The sequence below is a fragment of the Monodelphis domestica genome, chromosome 7, assembly GCF_027887165.1.
Source record: "Monodelphis domestica isolate mMonDom1 chromosome 7, mMonDom1.pri, whole genome shotgun sequence".
NCBI classification, from domain to species: Eukaryota; Metazoa; Chordata; class Mammalia; order Didelphimorphia; family Didelphidae; genus Monodelphis; species Monodelphis domestica.
Window position 1 is genome coordinate 170,076,405 of NC_077233.1, and position 15,929 is coordinate 170,092,333.

A 15,929-nucleotide genomic window follows, 5' to 3' on the forward strand; every position below is an offset into this window, starting at 1 on the left:
CCGCGCCCGCCCCTAAGGTGAAACACGCCTGGTAACGCAATGATCATTGGCTACGGCGTTACGCTTCCTCGACGGACCAAGAAGCGCAGCCAATCGTTAGGAATTACTCCGTCAGATGGACAGGAGAGAGGAGGGAACTCCCTTTCTCTGAAGTGGACTCTCCCACTTGGCCCCAGTTTATTGGCTCCGAGGGTTAGCGCTCCAGGGCTCCCCAGCCGTCGCTAAAACAAAGGCCTGGGTCCTCCAGCCTGCCCTAATCCTGTCATTCACCTCATATTTTCAGTTCATCTTGTCACCCACCCCATCCACTTTCCAGGCACCTACAAATCCTAACATTAACCGCCTTCTCTTCTCATGCAAAATTCCCAATTACCCTCTGACACTGTCCCCTAATCCTCAATACTATCATTTCAATTCGATTTTTGTCCAAAAAACTGTCACTCCAGGCCCTCACACTGATCTCATTGCTTTAGGTTGCCACCCAGAAGCATACGTATTCTTTAACCCTTGCATTACTGAAATCCTGTTCTGTCCCTGAGTTTCTTGGAGGTAAGACTCATGCCTCCCCATGCACTGTTGCACTTTCTATAGCTTTAGTTAGGTCAACGTCCCCTTTATCCCGCAACCCAATGATTTCTCGTGGGAGAGAACGTCCAAAGACTACATATCCCAGCATACATTGCATACCCTTACCCTTTCAGAATAGTGCATGCTGGGACTTGTAGTTCTTGACCCTGAGACTGCCTCTACTTTTGAACCTAGGCCCTGAACCCTCACTTCTGTCCCAAGAGAGATGAGGTATCTCTTCCACAGCACTGCCTGTCTCCCAGGATTTCAACCTCAGAATTTTCTACTCTCTCCTGGCAAGCCTGCTTTCCTCTCATTCATAGTTCCTCCTTCATCTATTCTTCCAGGAAATCAGATTGACCCTTGCTTTCAGTTCTAGCCTGGATTTGGCTTAACCTGATAGCAGTAGCTTCTGATTATAAGAAAGTGTGGTATAATAGAAGGGTGCTAGATTTGAGGTCTTAGGGATGCAGGTTCAGATTTTTACCGTGTGGTCCCAGGGAAGTCCCACATTCTCAGAGGCTCAATTTCTTCATCAGTAAAGGGGATAATAATATTATCTAACTCACAAGGTTGTAAGGAAAGTGCTTTGCAAACCACTAAGTATTATGTAGATAGATGTAAGCTACTATTGGTCACTGGGTTTCCTTCTACTCTTTTTTTATTGCCTTCTTCATTAAACTGGTAGTTTAATCTCTTTTTTATAGATTGCTCTGGGGTCTAATCCAAGGTCTTAAAAACAGGAGATAGGTTCAAAAAAAAAAAAAGATAAGAGACAGGCAGAGAGACATAAAGACAAACCTGTCTTTTTTTTTTTTTTCCTGATACTGTCTCCACAAGATTGGAAAGCCCATCACAAATCATCATAGACCTTTCGGGTCACTGAATCTCCCTCAAGAAAGCCCAAATTCCTATCTTGTATATAGCCAATTTATTCTGGATATAGCTTGTTGGCACTTAATTGTTTGTATGTTGTTTTACCCATAACCCTCCTTGAGAGCAGGAACTGTCTTTTACTTTTCTTTGTATCCTCAGCACTTAGCACAGCACCAGGCATATACTGATTCACTGAATGTTCCTTTATTGAATGACTGATCACCACCAAAATACACAAATGCTAAGGGGTACTTTTACTCAAGAGCTAAGTGAAGGAAGAAATCAAGTAAGGACAGGAGAAGTCTTCACTTACAAGAGTGAATCACATGGAGAGTAAGGGACTGTTCTCCCAGTGTCACTAGAATGTTTCAGATAAAGGGCTGTGGCCTGGTGGCCAGAGCCCAGCACTTCCAGCACAAGACAAATAGCACAGGCAGACAAACCAATGGAAGATTTTACTGGAAAAAAGGAATGGGGTAATAGGTACCAAAAAATACAGTGATAGGGAGACTGTCAACTGAATAAAGGGGAAAGAGACAGAGCAATTCCCTGATTATTCTTATACTTCCCTCCACTTTTGAGTGAAGAAGAAATAATCCATGGCTTTTCCCAGCATTACTGAAGTCCCCACTCGAAGTTTAGCCACTCTCCTGGGCTGAATTAGGAGAGGCCAAATAAGGAAAATCCCTGGGAAGTCAGGATAGAACTTCCACTAAGAGCAAGTAGGCCTCTGCAGTGATTTCTGAAGCTCTCGCAAGAGAGACTCCTGCTCGGTGATGGGAATCCGGTTCACACAGGACTCTAAGTATAGGGGAAGAAGACTGGAGAGAAAGAGAGGAAAATAAGGGAGAAACAAAAACAAAAGGGTCCTCTCTCAGCCCACCCTCACCAGCCCACCTCCTGGCCCTCAGTCTTACCCCTCAGAGTTATCCTGATACTGGTCGGCCTCAGCTTCTAGCCTCTGACAGATTGCAGCGGCCTCTTCCCTCCGCTCAAGCCTCCAAAGGACGTACAGTAGATGTAAGGAAGCTCTCCGATCACCTGTATCACCCATTGGGATCCCCCACCCCAATCTTCATTAGCTTTAAAGGGTCTTCACAGGTGACTTCCCCCATTACATACTAGAGAACCCTTCCGAAGTCTCCAGCAGCCTGCCCACAACAGACGGTATAAGGGCATACTAGTCTTATACTCAAGCTGACAAAAAAGAAACAGCCCCACACATATACATGAGATCAAAATAGCCCATGACCTCTGCACACAGGAAGAGACATTACATATGCAGCATACATACTGATATATGCATAAATTTCTCAGTGGAGCACTAAAAACATGCCTCCAACATACCAGCCATCCATACCTGGACAAAGCTGCACAGCAAGGAGGAAATCCTGTAGAGCCCGGGCATCTCGGCCTTCTGCTACCCATTCCAGCCCCCGGCTAATTAATGCCACCACTTTCAGCTTTTGAAGAACTTTTACAGGTGAGCAGATCTTTGAAGGAAGCTCATCTTCAGCACTAGAGATAATAACATCTAGCCCCGACACCCCAAAACAAATTGGCAACTTGCCTCCTAGCCATAAGCTCCCAGGGGAGCCCAGCCTCCATCCCTGCCTCTCTAGAGTCCACGTTCATCAGTGTCTCTCCTGGGAAAGCCTTTCTCCAGGACACCCCATCCAACCCCATTATGGGATAGAAAGTGCCCTTGGAGGGGACCCAAAGGTAGTGGGGAAGGAAGACCCAGAGCTGGCTCTCACCTCTACTCAAACCTTGGTCTACATCTCCATCTGCACCTTCATCTACAACTCTGTCCATAGGCTGCACCCGGAAGAGTAACTCAAGACACCTAGAAATGAGGAAATGATTTGTGTGTATAACTAAGGCAGAGATTCTTAACCCGTTTTGTGTCATGGACCCCTGTCATAGGCCAGCAAAGACTAGTAAATCTCAGAATAATTTCCTTTTTAACCCTTACTTTCCATCTTAGAATTAATACTGTGTATTGGCTCTAAGGCAGAAGAGTGATAAGGGTTAGGCAATGGGGGTCAAGTGACTTGCCCAGGGTCACACAGCAGGGAAGTGTCTGAGGCCAGATTTGAACCCTCTAGGCCTGGCTCACAATCCACAGAGCCACCTCATTGCTCCTAGAATAATGTTTTTAATTGAAGGAAAAGCTCATTTTCAATGAGAGGTTAGTGAAAATAAAGATTTTCTCCATTCAAGTTTATGGATCCCCTGAAATCAGTGAACATGGGTTCAGAACCCCTGCTCTAAGAAGCAGACAGCACATGGGGCATAGCCCTCTACCCAGAGTCCCAAGAATCCCATGTTAATCAAGTCATTCCCCCTCCACCATTTGATGTATCCTCCCCCTCACCTGCTAAACTCCTCCAGTGCCTCTCTCCGGGCCCCCAGGCCAGAATGGGCTTGCCCTTGAAGTAGGTGGGCAGCTGAGGCCCACAGCAGGTAGAACAGATGCTCTGAAGGGTCCTCGGGGCGAGGGGGGACCGGGGATAGAGCAGGCCGGAGGCTAGGCTCCCCCTGACCCAGCCACAGTTTCTGAGGGACCAAAGGCGCTATCCGGCTGAGCAGCTCTTCACACACAGTCAGTGAATCTTGGAATCTGGCCACAAGAATCAGTGCTGTTGCTGTCTCCAAGAAGACGTCGGGTACTCGAGAGGCTGGAGAACCACCAGGCAGAGTCACAGAGTACTTCATGCCCTGAAGAGAGACCCACCGCCACCTGCCATCATCCATGCCCTCTCTCCTCTCACCCGGGCCTTGGAGCCCCTGAGGAATGAGGGTCTAGTAATCGCTCCCTTCCAGGCCTTTAATGGACCCTCCTTCTAAGCTCTTCTCACTACTCCCACACTCAGCCCACCACAGACTTTGGGAAGGGATTGTTTAATTCATTGTAGTGCTCAGCACATCCAATGTTTGAGCACAGGGCCTGGCATATAATAGCTGCTTGATCATTTTTTTTAACCCTTACCTTTAACCCTTAACCTTTAAGCCTTAATATAAATTCTCTAAGACAGAAGAGCAATGGCTAGACAAACAGGGTTAAGTGACTTGCCCAGGGTCACAAAGCTAGGAAGTGTCTCTGAGATCTGATTTGAACCCAGATCTTCCTGACTCCAGAAGGAGTCCACTATGTCCTGTGGCTACTGTGCTACTTAGCTCCCTCTTTTTTTTTTTTTAAACCCTTACCTTCTGTCTTGGAGTCAATACTGGGTATTGGCTCCAAGGCAGAAGAGTGGTAAGGGCTAGGCAATGGGGGTCAAGTGACTTGCCCAGAGTCACCCAGCTGGGAAGTGGCTGAGGCCAGATTTGAACCTAGGACTTCCCATCTCTAGGCCTGGCTCTCAATCCACTGAGCTACCCAGCTGCCCCCTTAGCTTCCTCTTAATAAATGTTTATCGATTATTTGTATCCTCAGACCCTAGCACACTGTAGACTAGCTGGTGGTTAGGTCATTCAAACCTCAAGAGAGGAAGATGGAGCAATCCTGCTATGATTCAGATAGAAAACCAGCATATAGCCCTCCTCCATCTCTTCCCGACCCTGCCCACCACACACACCTGTAACATTGATCCATCCAGCAGCAGGGCCAGCAGGTCAAGGTATTGTTCCACAGCCTCCTCTCCCCTAAGGATCCAAAGCACAGATGACCCTCTCCCCCAACTCCTTCCCTCCCACTGTGCTCCCTCCCAGGCAGAAATTCTGACAACAATGTCCCAGGAACTCCTATTATCCAACATATGGATTTTTCAGGCTATGGCTTCCCTTCTTTCTCCCCCCAAATACCATTTCTGAGTTGCTGCCCTATACTGGGGAAAGGAGTGTTCACTTTTTGTTTCTTGGCATTTAACTGTTCAATGGTTGGCAAGAGAAGCAAAGATGAGGGGAGTGGGGAGAAGAGGGAAGCAAACAAGCAGTTTTTAAGTGCCTTCTACCATGCCAGGGACTACGCTAAATGCTTGGGAATACTATTTCATTAAATCTTTGCCCAAAAGGTAGGTGCTATTCCCCTTTTAGCAGCTGAGGAAACTGAAGTAGACAGAGGTTAAACGACTTGCCCAGGGTCACACAACGGAATTCTAAGGCTGGGTTTGAACTCAGGTCTCCCCAACTCCAGACCCAGCACTCTCTCCACTGTGCCACCCAGGGTTAGAGAAGCCCCTCAGTTTCTGTAGATTGTGTAGGAAGTAAACTGAGGTGGATATAGTTTCTTTCTTTAGTCTCCTCAGATTAGAGGACTGGTCTTGGGGTGGAGCAGGATCATAGGAGAATGAAGACAGAAGGCAGAGCTGGGGCAGGCTGATGCAATGGCAAGGTGAAGGCTTTAGGGGTGGCTGGGTGGCTCAGACAGGCCTGGAGTCAGGAGGTCCTGGGTTCATATCTGGCCTCACTCTTCCTAGCTGTGTGATCCTGGGCAAGTGACTTAACCCCCATTGCCTAGCCCTTACCACTCTTCTGTCTTAGAATTGATACTAAGAGGGGCAGCTGGGTAGCTCAGTGGATTGAGAGCCGGGTCCAGAGATGGGAGGTCCTGGGGCTCAAGTTTGGCCTCAGACACTTCCCAGCTGTGTGACCCTGGGCAAGTGACTTAACCCCCATTGCCTAGCCCTTACCACTCTTCTGCCTTGGAGTCCATATACAGAATTGATTCTAAGATAGAAGGAAAGGGTTAAAAAACAAACAACTGATATCAAGACAGAAGGTAAGAGTTTTGTTAAACATTAATTTATATAATAATAAACATAAATTAAGATTAAAGAAACACATAATTAATAATAAATGAATTTTTTAGAAATTAGAATTTTTTAAAAAAGGGAAAGAGAAGACATTGGAGGCAGAGTAGAAAGAGGTCAGAAGAGAGGCAGCCTATCCAAGAAATAAAAACCCTTGAAGGAGCACTAGGCAGAAGACTTGGGTCATTGCCCCTGTTCCACTACTAACTTGCTGTTTGACCTGGAGGAGATAGTCTCATTCTGACCCTTTTTTCCCATGTGCAGAATGAAGGGCATAGCCTGGAAAGCTCTGAATTCTCTTTTAACTGGTTTTAGCTCTGGCGGTCTAGGATAGCTGGAGCTGGTGAGGAGAGGGAGAAAGCAATACCTGCCTGTCTGGAGACATCTGCTGGCCAGCAGGTGTTTGGCCTGGCTCTGGGTCCCACAGGAAAGGGAGGACGCAGGACGGAGGGCAGTGATCAGCAGTTCTACTCCAAGAGGGAACAAGGGTGGTCTGGAGCTGTGGGGGATGCTCAAAGCCTGCGGGGAAACAGCAGATGGGAGAGAAGGGGCCACAGAGCAGGGCCGCATTCCTGTCTTATTCCTGAAAATGCCAGCCCCTGCCAATCCTTGGAGCCAGAGGCCTCCCTGCTCCTTCTGAAGCCCTGACTCCCTCCAGCACCCAAACTCCAGACCATCTGACCAGAGCAGATGGAGAGACACCGTCCAGGCTGTGTGGAAAAAAGAGAAAGCCCAGCTCCACAGCACCAGGCTGGACCCACAAGCCCAGGAGCCCACCTCCACCAGGAGCTTCAGGCTGTCCAGCTCAGCTGTGGTGTGGCCGAGCTGACGATATAGACGGGCAGCCTCCAGGAGAGGGGGCCCTGGGGTGAGGCCTGCCTTCAGCGCTTCCAGAAGATGCAGGAGTGCCCTTTGTGGATGGCCCTAGGGCAGAGAAAGAGGAAAGTGGGGAAAAGACATGAAAACAGGATCCCAGATTCCTTTCGGAAGCCCCCTCCCTGGAATCCTAGCCCATACAGAAAAGGCCCCTCACATCTAAGCCTATGAGTCCCTGCAGAATCTCAGCAGAAAATAACCTCAGAGGCCACTAGTCCACCCACCCAAATCTGAACAAGGATCTCAACTGCATACTCAACATAGGATCATCCAGCTTTAACTTGCACACTTCCAGGGATGGGGGCTCACTACCTCCTGAAGCACCCTAAAGAAAAGATGCCTTTTCTTCCATTCAAGTCTAAATCTGCTTCTGAGCAATATGTCTAGTCTTGCCTTCCAGGAGTTAAAGAATAACTATTTCCTCTTCTAAATGACAGTTCTTCAAATACATGAAGACCTCTCTCCTTAGGCTACACATCCTCAGATCCTTCAGCCTCTGTTTAGATATCCTGAAATCAAAACTCTTCCCATCTTAGCTGCCCTCCTCTGGATAGCTTCCTGACCTTCCTAAAATATGTCCCTCAGAATAACACAGGGAACCCAGAAGTGATTCGAAGGTCTGCAAACAGGAAGGCAGCATTGCCTCCCAAGGCCTGACCACCATTCATTTCTCAGTGAGCTCTAACGCTGGCATCCACTCTTGAGGTCATATCACACTGCTGACTTGTATTGGGTCAATAATTCAATAAACATTTATTAAACACCAATCTGCTGGGTGTTATGGACTGACAAAAGCAAGTCCTTGCCCTTAATGGAATTTACTATACAAATGTAACACCTATTCTATGCAAGAATATGTAGGTGTTTTAGTGGCTAGAGTGTTGGGCCTGCAGCTAGGAAGGTGACTTCAAGTCCTGCCAAGTCACTCACTATCTGTGTGAGTGTGGGCAAGTTACCTAACCTCTATCTGCCTCAGTTTCTTCTTCAGTAAAACAGATAATACGAGCATCTACCTCACAGGGTTGTTGTGAGGATAATGTTTGATAGTATTTTTTTTAAGCAAGTATTCACACAAGTATAAAATGCATATAAAGTAGGAGAGGGTATACAATATGAAGGTGAAGAGGCAGTGCATCGCAGGCAGAGATTACAGTATTGTGTATGAGGAAGAGCTAGGTCAGTTTACCTGCAAGGGAAAGGGTGTTAATAAGGGACACAATATAAAGGGACTGGAAAGGTCCATTAAATCTCCCTCCTTTTAACCCTTACCTTCCAAGGCAGAAGAGTGGTAAGGGCTAGGCAATGGGGGTCAAGTGACTTGCCCAGGGTCACACAGCTGGGAAGTGTCTGAGGTCAGAGTTAACCCCAGAAACTCCTGTCTCTAGGCCTGGCTCTCAATCCACTGAGCCACCCCACTGCCCCTCCAGGTCCTTTTCAAACCACTGTCCAGTCCCGACTTCCCTACCTTGTACTCTTGGACCTGTTTCTTTAGACCCCAATATCAAACCTTACCTTTGTCAGCATTATATTCTACTTTGTTAAATCTGGCTCTAGCCTATCAGGATTTTGTTGAATCTTGACTGTGACACAGTGTGGTAGTTCTCTATCCCTTCCAGTTTTGTTTCATCTGCGAATTTGATGTGCCACATCCACATCTTTATCCAGGTTATGATGACAAAACTGTCAAAGATCTTAGGACTGAGAACAAACCTTTGGGCCATTCCATATTTAAACCTCAAATCATTAATTATTCTTCTTGAGATCTGGTCATGCAATTGAGTCCTGAATTGCTGTATCTTTTCCAAAAACAACAGATTTTTTCAAAATCTAAAGACACTGAGGCAACTAGGTGGCTCAGTGGATAAAGAGCCAGGTATAGAGATAGGAGATCCTGTGTTCAAATGTGACCTCAGGCACTTCCTACTTGTGTGATCCTGGGAAAGTCACTTAATCCCCATTGCCTAGTTCTTACCTCTCTTTTGCCTTGGAGCCAATACTAAGTATTGATTCTAAGATGGAAAATAACAATTAAAAAAAGCCCTAAGTATATTTGCATAATTACCCAATCTAATAGGAAATGAGATTAGTTTGATAGGACCCCCCCCACCAGTGCCATATGACACTGAGCCACTTTTCCCCAAAACTAAGGGCCTTTCCCATTTCCTCATTACCATTTTCCGAAGACAGGCTCCCAGAGCTGTGTGGACTAGGACCAGCACAGGACGGGGGCACGGGCTGAATGCTGCTTTCTGCAAGCTGCTTAAGGCTAATGACAAGTTCTCCATATGAAGCTCATGAAGACCTGTAACATATCAGGAGGGAGTGCTTTTGAGAGGGGCTGGACTTTCAGATGGAAAGTGGAACTAAATTTTGAGGATCCAAGGGAGATTAGAAAGATATTTCCTGAAAAAAAAAATTGTTCTTCCAGGGAAGGGAAATGAAAAATCAGGGAGGTTATGAGAAGAAGAGACAGAGATTTCCCCCAATTCCATTGATCACCTAGGTTAGGGGCATATGCTAGACAAGAGAAGAGAGACATGCTTTACAAAAGGAACTCCCTCAGGCTAAGAGCAAGCAACCCATTTTCCCTCATGTCTTAGGGCTGAGTATAAGGGGACAAATCTCTACTCACCTTGATGGAACGCAGCAGTGGTAAGAAGGACATCCTTTAGACTCCTGGCATCCTGTAAGGCCAGTGGAGCATCTGGCACTTCAATGGGGGGGTCCCAGGCATGTAGCAGTGACAACAGGTCCTCAGTAAGTCCAGGGAGATGAGCACCACTTTCTTTGCACTTGTTTGGTAAGAAGTGGGGTCAGATACTTCAAAAGGCCCAGAAGTCTAACCATCAGCTCCCCTAAGGAACCTCTACCACTGAGCCACAGTGGGAGCTCTCCTCTACCCCACCTCTTCTCTCAATAACCCAGTTTCACTCCAGCCAGAGCCCGAAGTTCTTACATCTCTTCCTCCTCCCCAAATATTAGCATCCCAGATTGGGCAAGGGAGATTCAAGAGGTCAACAAAGTGGGGAAGTGGTCAGAATGGGGAAGGGGAGAATTTGGGGGGGGCGGGATTGGGGAAAAGAGCCCTGCATACATACTGCCCCTACTTCTCACCTGGCTACTCATCACAGTACGCAAGAGTATGATGAGGTCTCCCGGATGGTTATCTGTCAGCCATAAGGCCCCCTGTAGGCCCACCAAGTGGTGCAGAGGAGGTAGCATCTCAGAAGGTATGAAGGGGCTTTGAAAGATGGCCCCCCATAAGTCTCCTGACTTGGGTAGAGGCACACCCTGGGCATTCAGCACTATGGTACCATAGACATGGTTAGCAAGAGCATTTAGAGAGGGAAAGACCACTTATATGACCCTCCTTCATGTTACCCCATCCCTTTCCCAGAGAAATTGTGACTTCTGTTCCCTCACCATTCTCTCCAACCTGCCCAGAGGAGGGTCTACTCTCAAAGAGGAGAACAGAAACTGGTCTACTGATAGAAGCCATAGGTTGTCGTCCCATAGACTTCTGTAGTTGGGGGGAGGGACTCGGGGAATGGTTGAAAGTCTAGCCAATGTTTGAGGAGAGGTTATTGTGAAGTGAATGTACTTGGGAGCTGGGAAGTTCCAGAGAAGAGAAAGGATGGGTTGGTTATTGGTGGTGGAGGTCAAGATAGTGGATCAATTGGGGAAAAGAATCAGTATATGGTGCTCACCTCTTTCCAGGCTCTGCTGGATGTTCAGAACATGATCCTTCATGAATCCCTGGACCAGGCCAACCCCCAGAGTCAGGCTATTACCCAGGACAGTAAGCTCCAGAGGAAGGACAGAGAGAGCTGAGGGGAGCCCTGCTGTCATACATTAGGAGTCACTAATTTGCTTTTCCAACCAGACTTTATCCCCTGCCTTTCCCCAGTCAAAGTCAGGAAACTCCTCCTTCCAAACGAGAGAATTTCTGCCACCTCTACTTAGACCTAGGGCCTAGGTTGTGCCTTATCTCTGGAAACTTGTTCTCCTCCAAATGAGCTACCTACCCCAAACCCCTCTTATTGTACAAAACTGCTCCTGAACAAGATCAAACAGGGGATGCAGAAACTAGAGACCAAGATCTCTCATCCTTAATCCCCTGCTTCTCCATTCTTATCCCATCCCAACTCCTATCATACCCTGTAGCTTGTGGAGGAGCCCCCTGAATTCCTCAAGGACATGATGAACAGCCTGCTGCTTCAGAGGTTGTCCAGAATTCTGAGCCACCACCTGCTAAACACAGAAAGTTGTCACTGGAAGTACTCCCACTACCCACCCCATGGTCCCTGAGACCCTGGGAAAGGGAGAAGCCAGAGCCTGAGGCCTGAGATGGGTCTAGGGCCCAGAAATTGTCAAGGCTGCTATTTCACTGGGGAAAATAGAGGAAGGATTCAACAGGAAAATCAAAGAAGATTCAATGGCAGGATCTCTCAGTTGGAATGGGTCTTAAGTGGCTTGACTGGGTGGTTTGGTAACTAGGTCAGTGAAGGACTCACAGCAGACTTTAGTAAGGCACAGACAATGAAAGGCACAGACTATTCAATGAAGCTGTCAGAAGGAAGACTCTAAGGTATTGGGGGGGGGGGGGTTAGACACTGTTACCAGGGGTAAGTTGTTGGAGGTGGGGGTAAGTTGTGGGAGATGGAGTTTATTAATACAGAGGAAGTTGTCAGTGTAGGAAATCTGCCAGTTTGGGGAACTCAGTGGGGAGAGCTGTCATTGGGGGTGGGGGGCAAGCTGTCAGTAGAGAGGAACAGTAAGGGTGGGGAATTGTGGTTGGAGAGGGAACTATCAATGCAACAGGCTCTCAGTGGCAGGATGGAGTTGACAGTGGAAGGGGACCTGTCATTGGGGAAGCTATTAGAGGGGAGCTATTGGAGAGGAACTATTAGTAAGGGGAGGTGCTGTCAATGGGATGAGTTGTCAGGGAGGGGAAGCTCTTAGTGGGGGGAAACTGGGCAGTCACAGTGTTCAATGCAACGGAGGCTGTCAGTGAGAGGAAATACCAGTTAGGGAGTGTTAGAAGTGGTTCTACTATGGGCAGGGAGGTGGGGTGCCTCAGTGGATAGGGTAGGGAATTGTAGAAACAGAACTTTACCCTCCACTGCCGGACCAGCCGATCGTTTTCCGCTTTCCAAAGGCCCAGGCAGCCGGGATGCTCCAGTGGCGCGGCGGAGCCTGGAGACATGCTGCCCCCGGCTATCGCCTGGGGACTTCTCAAGACTTCTTCAGAGTTCACGTCCGCCCAGGATAGTAACGCGCATATAGACCCGGAGAGACGGCTCTGGGACACCCGTGGGATCTGAGATCAAGCAGGGAACGGCGGGAAGGAAGTTCATACATGCGCAAACCCGAGCTTCGGGCCAGCCCACCTGCGTACTCCATACGCAGGGTGAGGAAGGGAAGTCTCTCCCAGCCCACACAAGCTCCAAAGTCGCCCCGGATAGGTCCATCAGTTATAGTGCGTAGCTGTAATTGGCTGTTGAAGAAAGGCTGAAGACCGCGGGAAACTTGAGGAAGTAATAGTGGTAACGCCTCCTCAAGGAAAGGGGTAGAAAACTATCAAAGTATGTGATAGGGTGATGTTGTCGGGACCACCAGAAGGTCTCCCCAACACTCTACTACTTCCCTTGTGCAGTTTGGAGTAAAGAAGCTCTGCCCCTGACCTCCCTCCCTTTCCCGAGCCACACGGCCCAGCATGCTTCGGGAGCTCACTGCTGTTTCAGGGCTTGCTGGGAATTGTAGTCCTGCATTTTCAGGCCTGTTATTTTTGGGAGAACTCACCAATTTGCCTTTTGACCAGGTCAGGTAACAATCCCCACCCACAGCCCTTACACAATTCTTTGTAGATCCTTCATTCTAATTCCCGCTGCTTCCCAAGAAGCATTGTTTCTCTACATCTTCTAATTATCCCCTATAAATCACATATCTCCAGTTTATACTTCCACATCCACCCTTGTAATCTAGATTCTGCCATCACCCTACTGAAACTTTCTCCAAATTGACTTCCTAATGGTCAAATGTTGACTTGTTCTCAGTTCTTGTCCTCTGACCTCTCCACTGCTTCTGTCACTGAAAGAGTACCCTCAATCTTAAAAACATCTCCATTTTCATTTTAACAATAGGTAGCATTTATTTAGCATCTATGTGCATTCAGTTTGCTAAATACTTTGTAAATATCTTATTTGAATCACAAATCTGGAAGTTAAATGCTATATTTTATCAGCCTCATTCTACAGTTGAGGGAAATGAGGAAGAAAGGTTACATAATTTATCAAGTTATAAGGTTCTAAACGTCAGAGGTCACATTTAAATTCTGGACTTCTTGACTCCAGGCCCAGCACTTCCTCTGTCCCCTCTAGAAGATAGGCATTCCCGATGATCACACAAGATATTTGTGGTTTTGAAGAGGGCCTGGGATAAATTAGGTATTTAATAAATGTTCCTTTCCCCATCTGTAATACTGCATTGTTGAATTCAATCAATAGTTATCCAATCATGACTAGACCATGAAAAGGATCTAGGATTTGGTGGACTGCAAGCTCAATGTGAGTCAGCAGTGTGATGTTACAGCCAAGTATCTAATGCAATCTCTGGCTACCTTTAGGAAGAGCACAGGGAGGTGATACTACTGTACTCTGCCCTTATAAAGCTTCATCTAGGGTACAATATTCAGTTTTGGACAGTTTTAAGCAGTGATAAGCTGGAGTGTCCAAAGAAGAGCAGCCATGAAGGACCTTGATTTGATGACATATATGGTGAAGCAATTGTGCAAATTTAGCCTAGAGAAAACTCAAGGAAAGATATGTAACTGTGTTCAAGTATTTGAAGAATTGTCTTGGAGAGGGAGTAGATTTGTTCTTTAGCCCCAGAGGATTGGTTGTTGTCCTTTGCACTCAAAGAGGACCAAAATGACACCACTGGTGTTATCTTTTGACTCCCCACAATCCCAAATTGGATTTCAGTGAGGCAGAATTGCACAGTCATCAACCTCACTCTCTCACCAAATGAAGTCCAAGACAAAAGTCAAGATGACTAATGATGTAATAGACAGCCACTTCTTCAATGTCTAACCAAGTAAGCACTCCAGTGCCTTCTTTAGCATGGTCACACAACTAAATAGTCTGAGGTCATATTTGAACCCAGGTCCTCCCAACTCCAGGCTTGGCACTCTACCCACTGTGCATCCCACCTGCCCCTACTGCAATATCTTCTAACCTCTTGTATTCCCTGACAAGATTTTGTACTTTCTTAGGTAATATGTAACCACTGAAGGTTTCTGAAAAAGTGAGTTACACAGGATTATATTATAGGAAGATTAAGAAAGAAAAGATTTAAGATCAATTGGAATGGGAAATACCAACAGCAAGAAACCAGTTACGATGCTGTTGCAATAATCCAAGGATGAAGTAATAAATGCTAGAATTAGACTGGTAACAATGGGTATGGAAGGCAGTGAGTGGAGACATTACACAATATGGATAGCCAGGATTTGGTCACTGATTGGATGTGGGGATCTTGAAGTTTCTCATTTGATGAAATGTATATGCCATTGATTGGAAAGAGGAAGTTACAGATTGCCAGATTCTCAAACTTTGAAGGAACCTCAGGCTATTTAATCCAACCTGTAACTAACAGTATTCCATGTATTATATCATCTATGTGATCATTCAGACTTTGAAGACTTCTGAGAGGAACACAATGCTTAATGAGACATTCAATTTGGAATTAACTCTGATTATTAGAAAGTTTTCTCTAACATCAAATGCAAATCTGATTCTATGACTTCCTCTCTTATCCTTTGGGGCCAAATATTTGGAGATGACCAACATGAAGTTTCTCTTCTTTAGGTCAAATATCAGGTTCCATAAAGCAATCCTCATATGACTTTAGGAGAAAGCTCACCATGTCAATTACAATCTTCTAGACCACTGTCGAACTTACTAAAGTTTTGTGTCATGCCCTGCCCCCTCACCCCAGGGGAGGAAATGCTCCCATTGGGTTTCTGAGCAGATGAAGTGATGAATATCCTCAGTGAGTGTAGAGGGGGGAGAAGAGTGATCCCGAGTGCTCTGCTCCCCCCCCCCCAACTCTGCCACCTGTGAACCACCCACCCTTCCATGTGCTTCCCATTAGGCTGCTGGGAAGAGGGGTGGGTGAAGTGAAAAAATGCAGTCAGGAACGGTGGAAAGAAGCAGTTCCACCCAAATTCCTTGTCTTTCTAATGGGGGGGACCACAGCCAGTGCCCATAGAGAATGTTCTGCATGCCATCTTCGGCATATGTGCCATACCTTTGTTCTAGACAATACAAGTTGTCAAGATCTTTCCTTAAATGTGGTCTCCAGGAAGGAACATGATAGGAAGAGTCCAAGGAGACAATCACACTTCCTTGTGTTCTAGAACACTGGAACACACTTCTATGATCTAAGAGTATGTTGGGTTTTTTAGCTATACCACACTGTTGATTTTGGGATGTAGTCATGAAAAACTACAGACCTTTTCCACACAAACTGTTTTTCAGTAATGCCTCCTTCCATATTATAATTGGGAATATAATTTTTAAGTGTGCTAAGATTAGCAATTTGTCAGTGCATTTCTCTAACCCTAACAACTTGCTCTTTTCCATGCAATCTGACAGAGCCCAGTATACTAGAAGCTTCCTGGTCTAGGGGCATAAAAGGTCCCAGATACATGTAGAGGGCACCTCTTGGATTTGGTGTCTGAGAAGTCACTTCACACTATGCCCTTGAAAAGAAACTAGTGCCACTGTATCCTTGTTGCCCTATTAAGGCAAAGGAAAACTCCTCAGTGACTTACAAGCATTTCATTTTGCTCCA

General features: G+C 46.6%; 1 protein-coding gene across 9 annotated transcripts; it reads right to left on the reverse strand.

Annotated features, from left to right (window-relative positions):
* Positions 1–1,631: 1,631 nt before the first annotated feature.
* On the reverse strand, positions 1,632–12,750 carry FANCG (FA complementation group G). Of its 9 annotated transcripts, none has more exons than XM_016424044.2 (14): positions 12,190–12,750; positions 11,231–11,324; positions 10,781–10,915; positions 10,188–10,378; positions 9,706–9,865; positions 9,245–9,375; positions 6,975–7,121; positions 6,565–6,716; positions 5,025–5,091; positions 3,821–4,164; positions 3,201–3,289; positions 2,804–2,977; positions 2,361–2,441; positions 1,632–2,264 (listed from the first exon to the last, which is right to left on the reverse strand). In XM_016424044.2, exons 1-13 carry the CDS (start codon positions 12,277–12,279, stop codon positions 2,398–2,400), a joined length of 1,818 nt encoding a protein of 605 aa, XP_016279530.2. In that variant the 5' UTR covers positions 12,280–12,750; the 3' UTR covers positions 1,632–2,264; positions 2,361–2,397. The 9 variants fall into 9 exon arrangements, with proteins under 9 accessions (XP_016279530.2, XP_016279527.2, XP_007498890.2 ...); XM_016424041.2 differs by having other exon boundaries at positions 2,361–2,484; positions 12,190–12,742; XM_007498828.3 differs by having other exon boundaries at positions 2,361–2,484; positions 11,231–11,321; positions 12,190–12,740.
* Between the last annotated feature and the right edge of the window lie 3,179 nt (positions 12,751–15,929).

What these genes read in the sequence shown, in the direction of transcription:
- FANCG (XM_016424041.2), bottom strand. Translation starts at nt 12,279, where the DNA reads ATGTCTCCAGGCTCCGCCGCGCCACTGGAGCATCCCGGCTGCCTGGGC. An exon ending in AGATGTCTCCAGACAGGCAG is followed by an intron (nt 5,092 to 6,564) that starts GTATTGCTTTCT and finishes TTGGATCCTTAG; the next exon opens with GGGAGAGGAGGCTGTGGAAC. An exon ending in AGACCAAGGTTTGAGTAGAG is followed by an intron (nt 2,978 to 3,200) that starts GTGAGAGCCAGC and finishes TGTCGGGGCTAG; the next exon opens with ATGTTATTATCTCTAGTGCT.